This window comes from Eretmochelys imbricata, chromosome 1 (genome assembly GCF_965152235.1).
Source record: "Eretmochelys imbricata isolate rEreImb1 chromosome 1, rEreImb1.hap1, whole genome shotgun sequence".
NCBI classification, from domain to species: domain Eukaryota; kingdom Metazoa; phylum Chordata; order Testudines; family Cheloniidae; genus Eretmochelys; species Eretmochelys imbricata.
This window is the reverse complement of record NC_135572.1, coordinates 191,203,611-191,219,491: the sequence shown is the minus strand read 5'-3', so window position 1 is coordinate 191,219,491 and position 15,881 is coordinate 191,203,611. Positions and strand designations below refer to the sequence as shown.

Here is a 15,881-nt window from a genome sequence, read left to right as displayed (position 1 = left end):
CCTAAGCATGTGCTTAAGTGCTTTACTGAATTGGGTCCAAATGAGGTAAGTGCGGTGGGCAGTGGCACTTTTTCCGTAAGTATTTAAAGGAGACACATTGGGGAAACTTAAGCAATTTTGCATCATGATGCCACTTCACAGTGGTGGGGCATTAGCTGACTGGTGATTAGCTATTGGAGACTGGCTTCAAGTGATCTTTAAGTTTTCCTTTTACCAAGGACCTGAGACTGGCTTCTATGGGAAACCATAGCAAACATTCATCCATTATGCTCATAATGTTATGTAATAAAGTCAGGGTGAGAAGTGAAGTTTAAGAGGGAGGTGGGAAAGCAGCCAACAAAATACAATTGAAAAATTAGGCCCAGATTCTATACTTTGAGGTACATTTACATTGTGCAGTACCTCACACCACAGGGAACCCCATTTATTTCAGTGGGATTTCCAGAGGAATTAAGGTAGTTCTCAAAGTGAGTAAGGATGGCATAATCCATCTTTTGGTAAGTAAATTTCTAATCCTGGTGCACCAAATATATTACAATTTGGCCCTTAGAAAGCAAACCCTGATTCAGGTATTTTGATAGATAATAGTTCTGTAATTGGAGGTGAAAAGTAGTCACTGCTTAAGCCTGTTCTCTCCTTTGTTTGTTTGTTCATGTTGACTAAAATGTGAGAGCAGACAGAATTACTGGATGTGTGAAAATGAGACAGGGAAGGGAAAGCCCACTCAAAGGAGATTAAGGAAGCCAGAAATGTGTGAACTGGATACTTCCCAGAAAACTCATTCCTTCCTGCCTTAATCAACTTTCCTTGTTAATCTGGCTGAGAGGGGCTATGGCTTTAAGCATGATATGGCTGTAAAATTTGGGGCTTCCTGTAAATAAACAACTCTAGCTGAAATATGGCTTTCAAATGCAGCTGTATCCCTCTCTCTATAGGTCCACAGAAGCAGAAGTGATGGGGATTTCATCCCCAGTTTTGAGGGATTGGCCTGAGGAGAGAACTAGTCTAACAGTTTTATGTATGAAGGAGTGACTAGGAAACTCTGGACCACGACATTCCTCATGAATGGGGAAGTCTGTTTGCTTGCCTGTGAGATCCCTAGCTTAATTTGGTAAATACCAATTTGGTGTCCTGTAACTCTGACTGATGTTGCTTCATCTGTGCAACTCACCTGTATAAAACTGCTGGCATTTGTTTTCTGATAATAGCATGGTACTGAATTAATTTAAGTGTGGCAGTGTGTCCCTCTTAATGGAGCTCTGAATCAAACAAACAATCAGACAGCCTTGAAGTTTGAAGTACAATGCTGGGATTCCTTGATGGAAAACATGGAAAGAATTAATGTTAACCCTAAGCTAGTCTATCCCAAGGAGTCATCGAATGTCATCTTCTGTCATTTTGATTTGTTCTGCGGAAGTGTGCAACATAAGTTGAAATGCACCTATAAAAGGAGGTTTCGAGTGGAAAAGTTGGTCCAGTACATTATAAGGATTACAAAGCCACTTTACTAATTTCTTTCTTTTTAAGAAAAGATGTGATATTTACTAAAAGCTTGGGTTTGGATATTGCACCCCAAAATAATGCTGTGATTCAGAAGTCTAGTGACAGGGACCTTGGGCTCATAACTTTAGACTTTTCAAAAAACACATTTTCCAAAACCTGCTAATACATTTTCATACATTTTGTTTTAGAAACTTAAATGAAAACCGTTTTGTTTAGATTCAAACCTGCTCATAGCGCTTGCAACCCAAACACCACAGCTGTGTGCTAAAGCATCAGAACGAAGAGTGACAGCCAGACTGGCCTGATTTGACTCTTCAAGCTGAGTAAAACACAAAAAGGGAACTGCATCAGTGGTGGAAAAAAAGATAGTTCCACCCAAAAGAAATCTTTAAATCTAGTTTAAAGATATTATCACTGACATGGATAAGAGCATTTTCACAGGATTTTAGTCTTCATCTTGTCTTTTTATCGCCGAAAAAAGTGGAGTTTATTTTATCTTCCCAAACTACATTAAGGGGATAGAAACATTCCAGTTGAACTTCTTTCTCAGAACATTTTGAGTAAAATAATACAGGTTTCATTATGACATGAGACTCATTACGCAAATTATATCTGAAGGGAGAATGCTAGTTTAAGAATTCATTCATTTCATACGCAGTCAGCGGGCACGAGTGGGATCGAATGTCATTGTGTTTAGAGACGGCTTCATCCAGATCCAGCTGTATGTCATTGACCTTTACCTCCATGCAGCCATTGTAAAAGGCCGTCAGTAGTGTAGCACCAACGGGAACATCTACACAGAAACCACATTAAATGAATTACGCCAAGACTTCCAACATCCTATATGCTTTTCATATGAGTAAAAGCATGGAAACTTCCCATTTCTCATCAGTCAATGATCCATGGCAGGAAATGGCAACTTAATAGGAAACATTTCACTTCCCTCCATAAACTCTTCTTCCCCTTGTTTGAGTGTTTAAGATGATGTTCGCAAAGTGAGGAAGGTTTGGAATATTTGCAACATGCATTAGAACAGTGGTCCCCAAACATTTCACATCAGGCACCCCTTACTCCTGTCCACATCACCCCACCCACCCCGGGATCTGGGGATGCAGCTCCTGGGAGCGGGGCGGGGGCGGGAGGGAGGAAGAGTGTGGACAGGGGTAAAGGGGTCGTGGCTGGGGCTGGAGACATGGCCGGGCCGAGGATGGGGCAGGGATGGGGCTGGAACCGCAGCCAGGGCTGGGGCCAGGAGTAGAACCATGGCGGTGGGGGCTGGCAGCTGGGGGCAAGGCTGGAGGGCTCTCCCTTCCCACCCCTCGTGGGGGCTGTCTCGGGCCCTGCCTTGCATCCCCACTCTGAACGCACCCAAAAGTTTGGGGACCACTGCATTAGAACCTTCCTCTAATCTAAAAACCTAACAAAATGGAAGATTTTCAAAATAATATATACTTTCTTGATTGGAGAGTGTTAATACCATATTTCCTGGCATCCCCAGTTTTCTTGTCCTGACCTAGTAACAGATGTTTATGTATTTAAAATTCACTGTTAGAGTAATCTTTCTATCTGGCCAAAAAGCTACTCTGGATTCCAATCCATAGTTCAAAAACAGGGGACCCCATGAGAACTCTCCAGACTAGTTTTGTCATTTCTTCTTTCCAGTGAGTTCTCTGTAAAAGTCCCACTCTTTCCATTTCTAATCTATTCAGACCTATTAAACTAGGCCAATGTCAGCCAATGATGCATTGTCAGCAAACAATACATTTACTTCATTACAAATGCACAAGCAGGCATTACTATGAGGCATAGGGTACAACAAAGTTCTTGTGAGGTAGGTTGGAATTGATCCAAGGTCAAAGAGATTTAGGACCGTAACTCACGCACCTAATTTTAATGGGAGTTAGGCATCTAAATACCTTTGAGGATCTGGTCCTGAGCATGTTCAGCAACTAGAATCAACTGGGTTAGTAGCTGATATCAAGAATGTCATCTAACACCCCTGCACAATGTGGCTATCTCTAAAGAACCTATAGTTGTTGATCATCCAGCCTTGCCATGAAGTTTTCCAGTGATTGTGATTCTCCCATTTCCTTTGGAAGCGTGACACTGTAGTGGGGCAGATTGCCCCCTCCCCCCAGTCAAGAAGAGATTAGTTCCTGTGATTCCAATCAGCCCCAACCTGCTGCACTTGTGTGGCTTATCAGGCCTGGGGGAGGGCCCTTAAAAAGGAAGAACTCAGCACAGCTGGAGTGATATTTTGAAACAAGCAGAGCTAGTGCCTCTAGACTTGGGTGCTGTGTTACTAACTAATGAACAGTTGGCGAATGAGGCCTGCCTGAGCTCTCTGAGGAAGGAGATGGGCTGGTCTGTTTTTTCTGTTATAACCCCCAGGGACTAAGCCTTGGCTTTAGCAATGCAGGTAAGTGGGAGCTGAAACTGCCTTTGGGGCCAGAAAGACTGTTTCCCACTCCCTTGCATGAGGATGAAGGCCCAAAGTTGGGGGTGGAAGTATTTTCCTTTTGTTTGGACTGCTTTATATGCCCTCCAGAAGAGAGTGGACCTGCTACAAAGTATAGCCAAAGGTATGAACCCCATGCTCCAGAACCAAACCCCAGGATTGCTGTTTTCCAGAGAACAATGTATTAGGTAAGTAAGGCACCCATGCAAGGGGGTGACCTTGAGACATAGCCTTTGATAGATATATTGCCTGCTTGAGTTTACTCTGCTGTAAGCCAAGGTGCTTAGAGACTCTACTTGCAAAATCCCAGTAGGACTAGTCTTCTCTATTCAGATTGCTCTGCTGCATAACAAACTGGTACTACGGAACCCCATGTGCCTCACTGAAAAATAATTTACTGAATTATTTAAAAAAAATTAATCTGTCTGTTACTGAAATTTTGGAGAAATGTAGCAAAGAGAGATGTTCCAATTAGAAAAGGAGGACTTGTGGCACCTTAGAGACTAACACATTTATTAGAGCATAAGCTTTCGTGAGCTGCGTTCCGATGAAGTGAGCTGTAGCTCACGAAAGCTCATGCTCAAATAAATGTGTTAGTCTCTAAGGTGCCACAAGTCGTCCTTTTCTTTTTGCGGATACAGACTAACACGGCTGCTACTCTGAAACCATTCCAATTAGAAAAGCCATAAGATATGCATTTGCCTTAAATAGATTTGGAACTTCACAACATTGTTCTCTACTGCTCATTTTGTTTGTGGCAGCACAGGGAAACTTTAAGTGCCCCATTTTACTCATCAGTAATCCCTTCACCTTTTCAGGGATCACCTCCAGGGGTTCCCATGATCAAGTTAACATTGTATGGTAACTGTTGGAAAATGTTATCTGAAAACATTTTTTGTCTGTGTTTTTGGAAGAGGCAATTACTGTAGTAATTAAGAACATTGGGGGAAAGAAGGTGTCTTAGAGACAGATTTCTTTGTGGAAACTATTGACAACAGCTGACTTTAATGATAATCACAGTACACATTCTCCAAGTGTGAATGTTGGCTCATTAGCCAATAGAGATACTTGATTTAAACCAGCATCTCATTTCCTACAGCTTTGTTTACACTACAGTTAGCACTGTGCTCAGGCGGGGAGCAAAGGGGCAATTGCCCAGGGGCCCGAGAGATTTAAAAGGGCCTGGGGACCCCCGGCCACCGCCAGCAGGGGTAAGGCAGACTTCCTGCTGGCCCTTGTTCCACACCGTTCCCGGAAGCGACCAGCACGTCCTGCGGCCCTTGGGAGGACAGGGGGTCTCCATGCACTGCCCCTGCCCCGAGCACTGACTCCGCAACTCCCATTGGCCAGGAACTGCAGCCAACAGGAGCTGTGGGGCCAGTGCCTGCAGGCAGTGACATGTGGAGACCCCCTCGGGGCCCTCTGCCTAGAAGCCGCTGCCAGAGGGATGTGCTGGTCGCTTTCAGGAGCCACCAGAGGTAAGTGCCGACCCCCTGTCCCCCTCCTGCATCCCTGCCCCAGCCTAGAGCTTGCACCCTGCACCCCCTCCCGCACCCAAACTCCCTCCCAGAGTCTGCACCCTGCACCTCAACCCACTGCCCCAGCCTGGTGAAGTGAGTGAGGGTGGGGGACAGCAAGCGATGGAGGGAGGAGGAATGAAGTGAGCAGGGGGTGGGGCCTCGGAGAGGGTGTGGGACAGGGCGTGGTCTCAGGGAAGGGGTGGGGCAGGGGCCGGGAAAGGGTCTTTGGGTTTGTGCAATTATATGGTTGGCAACCCTACCAGGTGGGCATGTATAAGCCCTGGTTGTGCCAGAAGAGCGCGGCCAGCAGCTCGCTGGGCACCAGCCAGCAGAGGCGCAGCACCACCCAAACGTCAGGCGGACCATGTCCGTGCAGACGCGGCTTGTGCAGGGGCCCATTGACTGTTCTGCCCTGGGGCCCGGAATTGCTGTCAGTGGGCCTCACTGTGCTTGTAATAGCTGTGATTAAATACTGTGTAAAGAACTTCTTGGAATTTACAGTACTGGAATTTACAGTAACTGTGTTCCTTTCTTCAGTTATCTTTTTTTAAAAAAGGCTTTTAGCTAAAACTTCCTTGTTCAGAACATAGTGTGGTTCAAGTAGTCTATTTACTGATCTCTACGAATAAGCATTGGCTTGATCTCTTTGTTTAGATACGGTGGACACAATTAAAACAGTGATGGCTTACCACTCACAGTAACTAGAATATCATAGAATCATAGAATATCAGGGTTGGAAGGGACCTCAGGAGGTCATCTAGTCCAACCCCCTGCTCAAAAGCAGGACCCATACCCAATTAAATCATCCCAGCCAGGGCTTTGTCAAGCCTGACCTTAAAAACATCTAAGGAAGGAGATTCCACCACCTCCCTAGGCAACGCATTCCAGTGTTTCACCACCCTCCTAGTGAAAAAGTTTTTCCTAATATCCAACCTGAACCTCCCCCACTGCAACTTGAGACCTTTACTCCTTGTCCTGTCCTCTTCCACCACTGAGAATAGTCTAGAACCATCCTCTCTGGAACTACCTCTCAGGTAGTTGAAAGCAGCTATCAAATCCCCCCTCATTCTTCTTTTCTGCTGACTAAACAATCCCAGTTCCCTCAGCCTCTCCTCATAAGTCATGTGTTCCAGTCCCCTAATCATTTTTGTTGCCCTCCGCTGGATGCTTTCCAATTTCTCCACATCCTTCTTGTAGTGTGGGGCCCAAAACTGGACACAGTACTCCAGATGAGGCCTCACCAATGTCGAATAGAGGGGGACGATCACGTTCCTCGATCTGCTCGCTATGCCCCTACTTATACATCCCAAAATGCCATTGGCCTTCTTGGCAACAAGGGCACACTGCTGGCTCATATCCAGCTTCTCGTCCACTGTCACCCCTAGGTCCTTTTCCGCAGAACTGCTGCCTCGCCATTCGGTCCCTAGTCTGTAGCTGTGCATTGGGTTCTTCCGTCCTAAGTGCAGGACCCTGCACTTATCCTTATTGAACCTCATCAGATTTCTTTTGGCCCAATCCTCCAATTTGTCTAGGTCCCTCTGTATCCTATCCCTGCCCTCCAGCGTATCTACCACTCTTCCCAGTTTAGTATCATCCGCAAATTTGCTGAGAGTGCAATCCACACCATCTCCAGATCATTTATGAAGATATTGAACAAACAAAAAGATATTGAACTAATGTTAGTGCAGTATTTGGTGCATTCTCTAGTCTAAGTATAGAGGATGGTGAAGATCAAATTTGAACAGCACCCATCTAGTTTGCTGCTGCTAACTTTATTTTGGTTTTTAATCCAGTGCATACATAGTCAAAAGTAATGACACAACAAATATCCTTCCCAGGTCGACTTGTAACCCTCTTTTGTGCCTACATTCTATGATACATTCACACCCTCATTACCAGGATGTGCAATAAGACTTGTGGGGAACAGATCTCTTCCTCGCCTCCCACACACTAGGAGGTCGCAGAGGTGGCTGACAATGCAGCCCCAAGGTTGCAGAAGCATCTGCAGTTGTAATGTGCTTCCTCAACAGCAGTGGTTCTCAATCAAGGGTACCCAGAGCTCTTCCAGGGGGTACATCAACTCATTTAGATATTTGCCTAGTTTTACAACAGGCTACACAAAAAGCACTAGCGAAGCCCATACAAACTAAAATTTCATACAGACCATGACTTGTTTATACTGCTCTATATACTATACACTGGAATGTACCTACCATATTTATATTGCAATTGATTTATTTTATAAGTATATGGTAAAAATGAGAACGTGAGCCATTTTTCAGGAATAGTCGCTGTGACACTTTTGTATTTTTATGTCTGATTTTGTAAGCAAGTAGTTTTTAAGTAACTTGAGGGTATGCAAGACAAATTAGACTCATGAAAGGAGTACAGTCATTCTGAAAGGTTGAGAGCCACTGTTCCACAGTGGTGGGAGGGTGGAGAGGATGCAGCAGTTGATCTCTGGCCCCAGATGCCCATGTGCTGGCCTTACCTATCCACTGTGCACTGCCTTGAAGGAACCCTGTACAGCTAGTTTCACTGCCATGCAAGGGGTATGCACCCACCCCACTCCACCCCCACCAACTCCTGCACTAGGGTTGCCAACCCTCCAGGATTGTCCTGGAATCTCCAGGAATTAAAAATTAATCGTTAGTTAAAGATGGTCATGTGATGAAACTTCCAGGAAAACATCAAACCAAAATTGGCAACCTCCCTCCACACCTCTCATGCAGCAGACTCGCCCTGCTCCCACTGAAATTACAGGGAAGGGGGCTGGATATGCCCCTTGGGGCAGGTATGTTTTTACATAACATACAACACAGAAAATAGATGCCAATTCAAAATTGCCCATCAAACTTCTAGAGATCTCTTGGGAAGCTAATACTTTGTCTTTCCCTATAGTCCCTTTGGAAGTCAAAAACTTTTACCAAGGATAATTTAGCCTCAGAACCACCCTATGATTTAGGTGTCTCCCCACCCCAGGTTTCAAATTATCATATGATTTTCCAAAGCCTCATGGCACTGATGCACATCCATAGCATGCCTGCGCAGATATGGCTGCACAAGATAGGAGTTGTAGGGCTGAAAATTCACTTACAAATTGTTTTAACAAAACATTGAATCTTTTTAACTCACTTAACTTTCAAGTTCCCTGCTATCATGTAGGCTGTCCACCACCACCTGACAGTATTGTTGTAATCCCATTTTTCCCTGTTTCCTCCTCCCACCTTTCTCTCCTTCCATTATTTTTAAATGGATGGTTTTTACAATATCTAAAGCTGCTGCAGTTTGTTGAAACTATCAGTAGGTGGCACTTCAGGAGTTCTCATCACTCAAGACAAAAAACAAACAAACCCAAAATACAAAACGAAAAACCTCACAGCACACCACCATTTTCCCCTAGGAATAGGTGCCATAGGGTCACTTCCAAAAATAGACCTTTGGAGAGAAGCTCTGCTGCAGGGCTGTTAAGATAGCTCCTTAATTTTACTATTGAAGTATCCAGCTGCATCAAAAGCTCTACAAATTGACTCTAATATAAGGATAAAAATACAGTAACTCCTCACCTAACGTTGTAGTTACGTTCCTGAAAAGTGCAAAACGATGTTAAGTGAATCCAGTTTCCCGCATAAGAATTAATGTAAATAAGGGGGGTGGTTAGGTTCCAGGGAATTTTTTTTTCACCAGACAAGACTATATATTACACATCTACCCCAATATAACGTGGTCCTCGGGATCCAAAAAATCTTACCATCTTATAGGTGAGACCATGTTATATTGGGGTAGGGAGAGGAACCGCTCCGCACCCCAGCTCACCTCCGCCTCCTCCCCTGAGCGCGCAGCCACCACTCCGCTTCTTCCTCCTTCCCTTCCAGGCTTGCTGTACCAATCAGCTGTTTGGCATGGGAAGCCTGGAAGGAAGCGGGGGGGTTGGGGGGGGGGGAAGTGGAGCAGCGGTGGTGCAATCAGGGGAGGAGGCGGAGTGGAGGTGAGCTGAGGTAGGGAGCGGTTCCTCTGTGCCCTCCCCACCGGTTACTTGCTGCGGCCCTCCCTGCGCCCCCTGCCCCAGTTCACCTCTGCTCCGCCGCCGCCTCCCCTGAGCATGCCGCCACCGCTCCGCTTCTTCTCCCCCTCCCCAAGGCTTGCCGCGAATCAGCTGTTTGGTGCGGCAAGCCTGGGAGGGAGGGGGAGAGAAGCAGAGCAGCGGTGTGCTCGTGGGAGGAGGCCCACAGCAAGTGGGGGGGGGCACAGAGGAACCGCTTGTGGTAATAGGAATTCAGATATAAAGAGGTGAAGCAGCCCTGCTCCCCAGAGCGCTGCTTTACTGCATTATATCCGAATTCGCGGTCTATCAGACCGCATTATATCGGGGTACAGGGCTGTGTGTGTGTGTACACACCCACACACACAGAGTATAAGTTTTAAAACAACAACTTAATACTGATACACAGCAATGATGACTGTGAAGCTTGGCTGAGGTGGTGAAGTCAGAGGGTGGGATATTTCCCAGGGAATGCCTCACTCTAAAATGATGAACTAGCAATTGGCTGAGCCCTCAGGGGTTAACTCACTGTTGTTAATATAGCCTCACACTCTACAAGGCAGCACAAATGAGGGAGGGGAGAAAGCATGGCAGACAGACACACCATGTGTGAGAGAGAGAGATGCGCATTGCTCCTTTACGTATGCTGACCCCACTCTTAAGTACACTGCCTTGTTAAGTAGATCAGCACACTGAGACCGCAGCTGTTGCCAGGAAGCTCCCTCCTGAGCCCTGTTGTGTGTGTGTGTGTCCCCTGCTCTATGGAAGATGGGGTAAGTGGGGTGCAGAAGCAGGGGGACACCCTGACATTAGCACACACACCCCCACCCCGCAAAGCAAGCAGGAGGCTGGGGGAGCAGCTCAAAGGCAGTGGGCAGGAGCAGCACATGGTGAGGGGAGGGACAGGTGAACTGCCGACAACTGATAGTCTGCTGGGCAGCTGCCCAGCAGACTAACTTAGGGGGGTTGCTGGTCCATCCTGGTTCCAAGCCCTGCCCCCCACAGCTAGCTCCAACTGGCTGGTCTTCCTGCAAGCAGTGGACAAAGCCTTGGAAACAAGCAGGGAGAACTGGAGGTCCTGGTAATGTCAAGGAACTATGATGTGATTGGAATCACAGAGACTTGGTGGGATAACTCACATGACTGGAGTACTGTCATGGATGGTTATAAACTGTTCAGGAAGGACAGGCAGGGCAGAAAAGGTGGGGGAGTAGCACTGTATGTAAGGGAGCAGTATGACTGCTCAGAGCTCCGGTACGAAACTGTAGAAAAACCTGAGTGTCTCTGGATTAAGTTTAGAAGTGTGTGCAACAAGAGTGATGTAGTGGTGGGAGTCTGCTATAGACCACCGGACCAGGGGGATGAGGTAGATGAGGCTTTCTTCCGGCAGCTCACGGAAGCTACTAGATCGCATGCCCTGATTCTCATGGGTGACTTTAATTTTCCTGATATCTGCTGGGAGAGCAATACTGCGGTGCATAGACAATCCAGGAAGTTTTTGGAAAGCGTAGGGGACAATTTCCTGGTGCAAGTGCTAGAGGAGCCAACTAGGGGGGGCGCTTTTCTTGACCTGCTGCTCACAAACCAGGTAGAATTAGTGGGGGAAGCAAAAGTGGATGGGAATCTGGGAGGCAGTGACCATGAGTTGGTTGAGTTCAGGATCCTGACGCAGGGAAGAAAGGTAAGCAGCAGGATACGGACCCTGGACTTCAGGAAAGCAGACTTCGACTCCCTCAGGGAACGGATGGCCAGGATCCCCTGGGGGACTAACTTGAAGGGGAAAGGAGTCCAGGAGAGCTGGCTGTATTTCAAGGAATCCCTGTTGAGGTTACAGGGACAAACCATCCCGATGAGTCGAAAGAACAGTAAATATGGCAGGCGACCGGCTTGGCTTAACGGTGAAATCCTAGCGGATCTTAAACATAAAAAAGAAGCTTACAAGAAGTGGAAGGTTGGACATATGACCAGGGAAGAGTATAAAAATATTGCTCGGGCATGTAGGAATGAAATCAGGAGGGCCAAATCGCACCTGGAGCTGCAGCTAGCGAGAGATGTCAAGAGTAACAAGAAGGGTTTCTTCAGGTATGTTGGCAACAAGAAGAAAGCCAAGGAAAGTGTGGGACCCTTACTGAATGAGGGAGGCAACCTAGTGACAGAGGATGTGGAAAAAGCTAATGTACTCAATGCTTTTTTTGCCTCTGTTTTCACTAACAAGGTCAGCTCCCAGACTGCTACGCTGGGCATCACAAAATGGGGAAGAGATGGCCAGCCCTCTGTGGAGATAGAGGTGGTTAGGGACTATTTAGAAAAGCTGGACGTGCACAAGTCCATGGGGCCGGACGAGTTGCATCCGAGAGTGCTGAAGGAATTGGCGGCTGTGATTGCAGAGCCATTGGCCATTATCTTTGAAAACTCGTGGCGAACCGGGGAAGTCCCGGATGACTGGAAAAAGGCTAATGTAGTGCCAATCTTTAAAAAAGGGAAGAAGGAGGATCCTGGGAACTACAGGCCAGTCAGCCTCACCTCAGTCCCTGGAAAAATCATGGAGCAGGTCCTCAAAGAATCAATCTTGAAGTACTTGCATGAGAGGAAAGTGATCAGGAACAGCCAGCATGGATTCACCAAGGGAAGGTCATGCCTGACTAATCTAATCGCCTTTTATCATGAGATTACTGGTTCTGTGGATGAAGGGAAAGCAGTGGATGTATTGTTTCTTGACTTTAGCAAAGCTTTTGACACGGTCTCCCACAGTATTCTTGTCAGCAAGTTAAAGAAGTATGGGCTGGATGAATGCACTATAGGGTGGGTAGAAAGCTGGCTAGATTGTCGGGCTCAACGGGTAGTGATCAATGGCTCCATGTCTAGTTGGCAGCCGGTGTCAAGTGGAGTGCCCCAAGGGTCGGTCCTGGGGCCGGTTTTGTTCAATATCTTCATAAATGATCTGGAGGATGGTGTGGATTGCACTCTCAGCAAATTTGCGGACGATACTAAACTGGGAGGAGTGGTAGATACGCTGGAGGGGAGGGATAGGATACAGAAGGACCTAGACAAATTGGAGGATTGGGCCAAAAGAAATCTGATGAGGTTCAATAAGGATAAGTGCAGGGTCCTGCACTTAGGACGGAAGAATCCAATGCACCGCTACAGACTAGGGACCGAATGGCTAGGCAGCAGTTCTGCGGAAAAGGACCTAGGGGTGACAGTGGACGAGAAGCTGGATATGAGTCAGCAGTGTGCCCTTGTTGCCAAGAAGGCCAATGGCATTTTGGGATGTATACGTAGGGGCATAGCGAGCAGATCGAGGGACGTGATCGTCCCCCTCTATTCAACATTGGTGAGGCCTCATCTGGAGTACTGTGTCCAGTTTTGGGCCCCACACTACAAGAAGGATGTGGATAAATTGGACAGAGTCCAGCGAAGGGCAACAAAAATGATTAGGGGTCTAGAACACATGACTTATGAGGAGAGGCTGAGGGAGCTGGGATTGTTTAGCCTGCAGAAGAGAAGAATGAGGGGGGATTTGATAGCTGCTTTCAACTACCTGAAAGGGGGTTCCAAAGAGGATGGCTCTAGACTGTTCTCAATGGTAGCAGATGACAGAACGAGGAGTAATGGCCTCAAGTTGCAGTGGGGGAGGTTTAGATTGGATATTAGGAAAAACTTTTTCACTAAGAGGGTGGTGAAACACTGGAATGCGTTGCCTAGGGAGGTGGTGGAATCTCCTTCCTTGGAAGTTTTTAAGGTCAGGCTTGACAAAGCCCTGGCTGGGATGATTTAACTGGGAATTGGTCCTGCTTCGAGCAGGGGGTTGGACTAGATGACCTTCAGGGGTCCCTTCCAACCCTGATATTCTATGATTCTATGATTCTAAAGCAGGCGGCTGCCAAATGACTTATAAGGGAGCATTGCACAACTTTAAACGAGCATGTTCCCTAATTGATCAGCAACATAACAACATTAACCAGGACAACTTTAAGTAAGGAGTTACTGTAGGTAAGTGTTTTTTTTTTAAAAAACAAAAACAAACACCACACCACAACAACCCAGGATATTGAGTAAGACTAATTCATTCACATCAATGAAAAGAAATAAAATTCACCTGGAATGCCACCTAAGTAGGTAACAATAGGTCCCTTCATTACTTGATCCAGGATGGACAGTTGTTGCTCTTGCTCAGAATTGGTGCTGTATGTTTGTGAATCAGCAGTCAGTTCAAGCAGCTGTTTGTTTACTCGGAGTCCCAGCAGCATTCTTTTGGAGGTACACAACCTCTCTGACTCCAGCCGGGCAACAATAACGTTCTCAATAGTCACAATGATTTCCTAGGCAGCAGAATTAAAAAACATTTCACGTACAACTCCAGCACTTATTTTATTTAGTTATGATGCATTTTACATTTGTAAGGAGAAACTGGAGGAAACATTATGGCCAACGTTTTTCAAAATAGGTGTCTGAAATTGGGAAATCCACTGAAGTCAACAGAAGCTGCTGGGTTGTTCAGCGCTTTTGAGAAACCAAGCCACCTGTTTAGTTGCCTAAATTTTATTTTTAGGAGTCTCTCTTTCGGTATTCTTGTTAGAAAATCTTGATCTAGATTTCTGGGGTTAAATCCTGGTCCTGTGGAAGTCGATAGGAGTTTTGACATTGACTATAATGAGGCCAACATTTCACTCAAAGTATCTACTTCAGGCAGTTTAAAAAAGACATATGTAGTCACCGTCATATACATATACGCATATACTACCTTCTGTCATGCTACTTGCCACAACTGGGAATAGAGGGAAATTCAAGGATAGCAAGACCTATTTATATATTGGCTTTTTTATGCAGTTCATCACTGTTTTATCAGAGCACCTTGCAAACAATTAATTCAGCCTCACAACGCCCTTGTGAAGTACAGTAAGTAACTAGGATCAGTCCCATTTTACAGATGGAGAATGAAGACAGAGTTGAAGTCAAAAGAGCTATGCTGATTTACACCAGATGAGGACCTGACCCAAAGTTACTGTGATAACAGTAAGATCACCTGTGAGTTAGGGGAGTTGGAGTCTATTATGGACAAAGCAAGAGGCACTGTTTTGCCAGAGACCAAGGCAAACATCACACCCGTGCCTCTGGATGGGCGAATAGTCAATGTTATGTTTATTAGCCATTCTTTGTCATTGGTAAGATTATCTGTTTAAAAAAAAAAAGAAATTAATGAACCCGAAAAACACCTGCTTCAAGTATCCAAATACTGTTTGGTTATTTACAAGCATTTCCCCCCTACAATTTAATCTATATTCCCACTACGAAAAATAAGGCTAAATCTGCAGTGAAAAGGTGAGCTTTACATTTTTAGTTTTCCCCAAAATTTCTAATATTAAACATATAGAAAGAGACATTTTAAGCTTAAGAACATAAGAATGGCCATACAAAGCTTGGGGTTTTTCCTTGCCTTTTCAGCTTCCTGGTCTTTTTTTTAATTTATTTTTTGTTACCTCTCTCACTGTCACATTCATAAGAGGGCTGTTTATAAGGTTAAGCCAGAAAAAAGCCTAACAGGTTGCTCATAAAATTTTGCTGCTGAGCAGAAGACTGATAGCTTAAACATGCATTTAACATCACACACAGGAATAGTCCCATTGCTCCAATGGGAATTCTCACATGCATAAAAGTTATACAGGTGCTAAAGTGTTTGCAAGCTCAGCAGCTAAAAGGCATGCCCATGTTTATTAACTGCTTTTTTTTTTCATAATTTCACACTAATAATGCACCATGTTACTTAATATCACAATCAGCACCCGCAATGTATCTTGCTCTAATATAATTCCATATGACTTTCATTTGGGGCTCAAACCACTTAGTGACGTCAATAGCAAAACTTCCATTGATAAAATGGGAGCAGAATCAGACCCTTTAGAGATGGAAAGGACCAATTTGATCAAGTCCACCCTTGTAGAGGTCTTTGCAGAAATTAAACTGATAATGTGCGAGGCCAGAACCTACGCTCGTTACTCAAGCAAAACTCCCTCTGAAATTAGTGTGAACTTTGCCCGAGGAAAGCCCATACTCTTTTGCCATTCATTAGTTCAATCATCGGTCCAGCATAAAGACATGTTGGAGAAGGCCAAAAAATACTTACTATAGTTTATATGAAATTCTGCCATGCCAGTGCCAGGGTAGTAGGACCCTTTCCCCACAGTTACTAAACAATGTTTGCTTTGTTTTTCTTGAATAACTTCTTTTATGCCTGAACTTCCCTGATTCATCAGGTTCCAGGCACGAATGCACCCATCTAGTCGAGGGTTAATCTGCAAGAGAGTTACATTCGGGTTTTTGTGTTGCATACAGATTTGCTCTAGAAACATTGTTAATC

The 15,881-nt window shown here is 45.4% G+C and overlaps 1 protein-coding gene across 1 annotated transcript in view; it reads right to left on the bottom strand.

The window, feature by feature from the left end:
• Positions 1 to 2,129: 2,129 nt before the first annotated feature.
• The window catches only part of PROS1 (protein S), a 45,513-nt gene continuing 31,761 nt past the window's right edge, over positions 2,130 to 15,881 (bottom strand). Inside the window, exons 12-15 of the mRNA XM_077807290.1 lie at positions 15,648 to 15,816; positions 14,550 to 14,698; positions 13,623 to 13,845; positions 2,130 to 2,296 (exon numbers count right to left, since the gene is read on the bottom strand). Coding sequence (XP_077663416.1) covers positions 2,130 to 2,296; positions 13,623 to 13,845; positions 14,550 to 14,698; positions 15,648 to 15,816 — 708 coding nt within the window. The remainder of the gene's footprint in view (positions 2,297 to 13,622; positions 13,846 to 14,549; positions 14,699 to 15,647; positions 15,817 to 15,881) is intronic.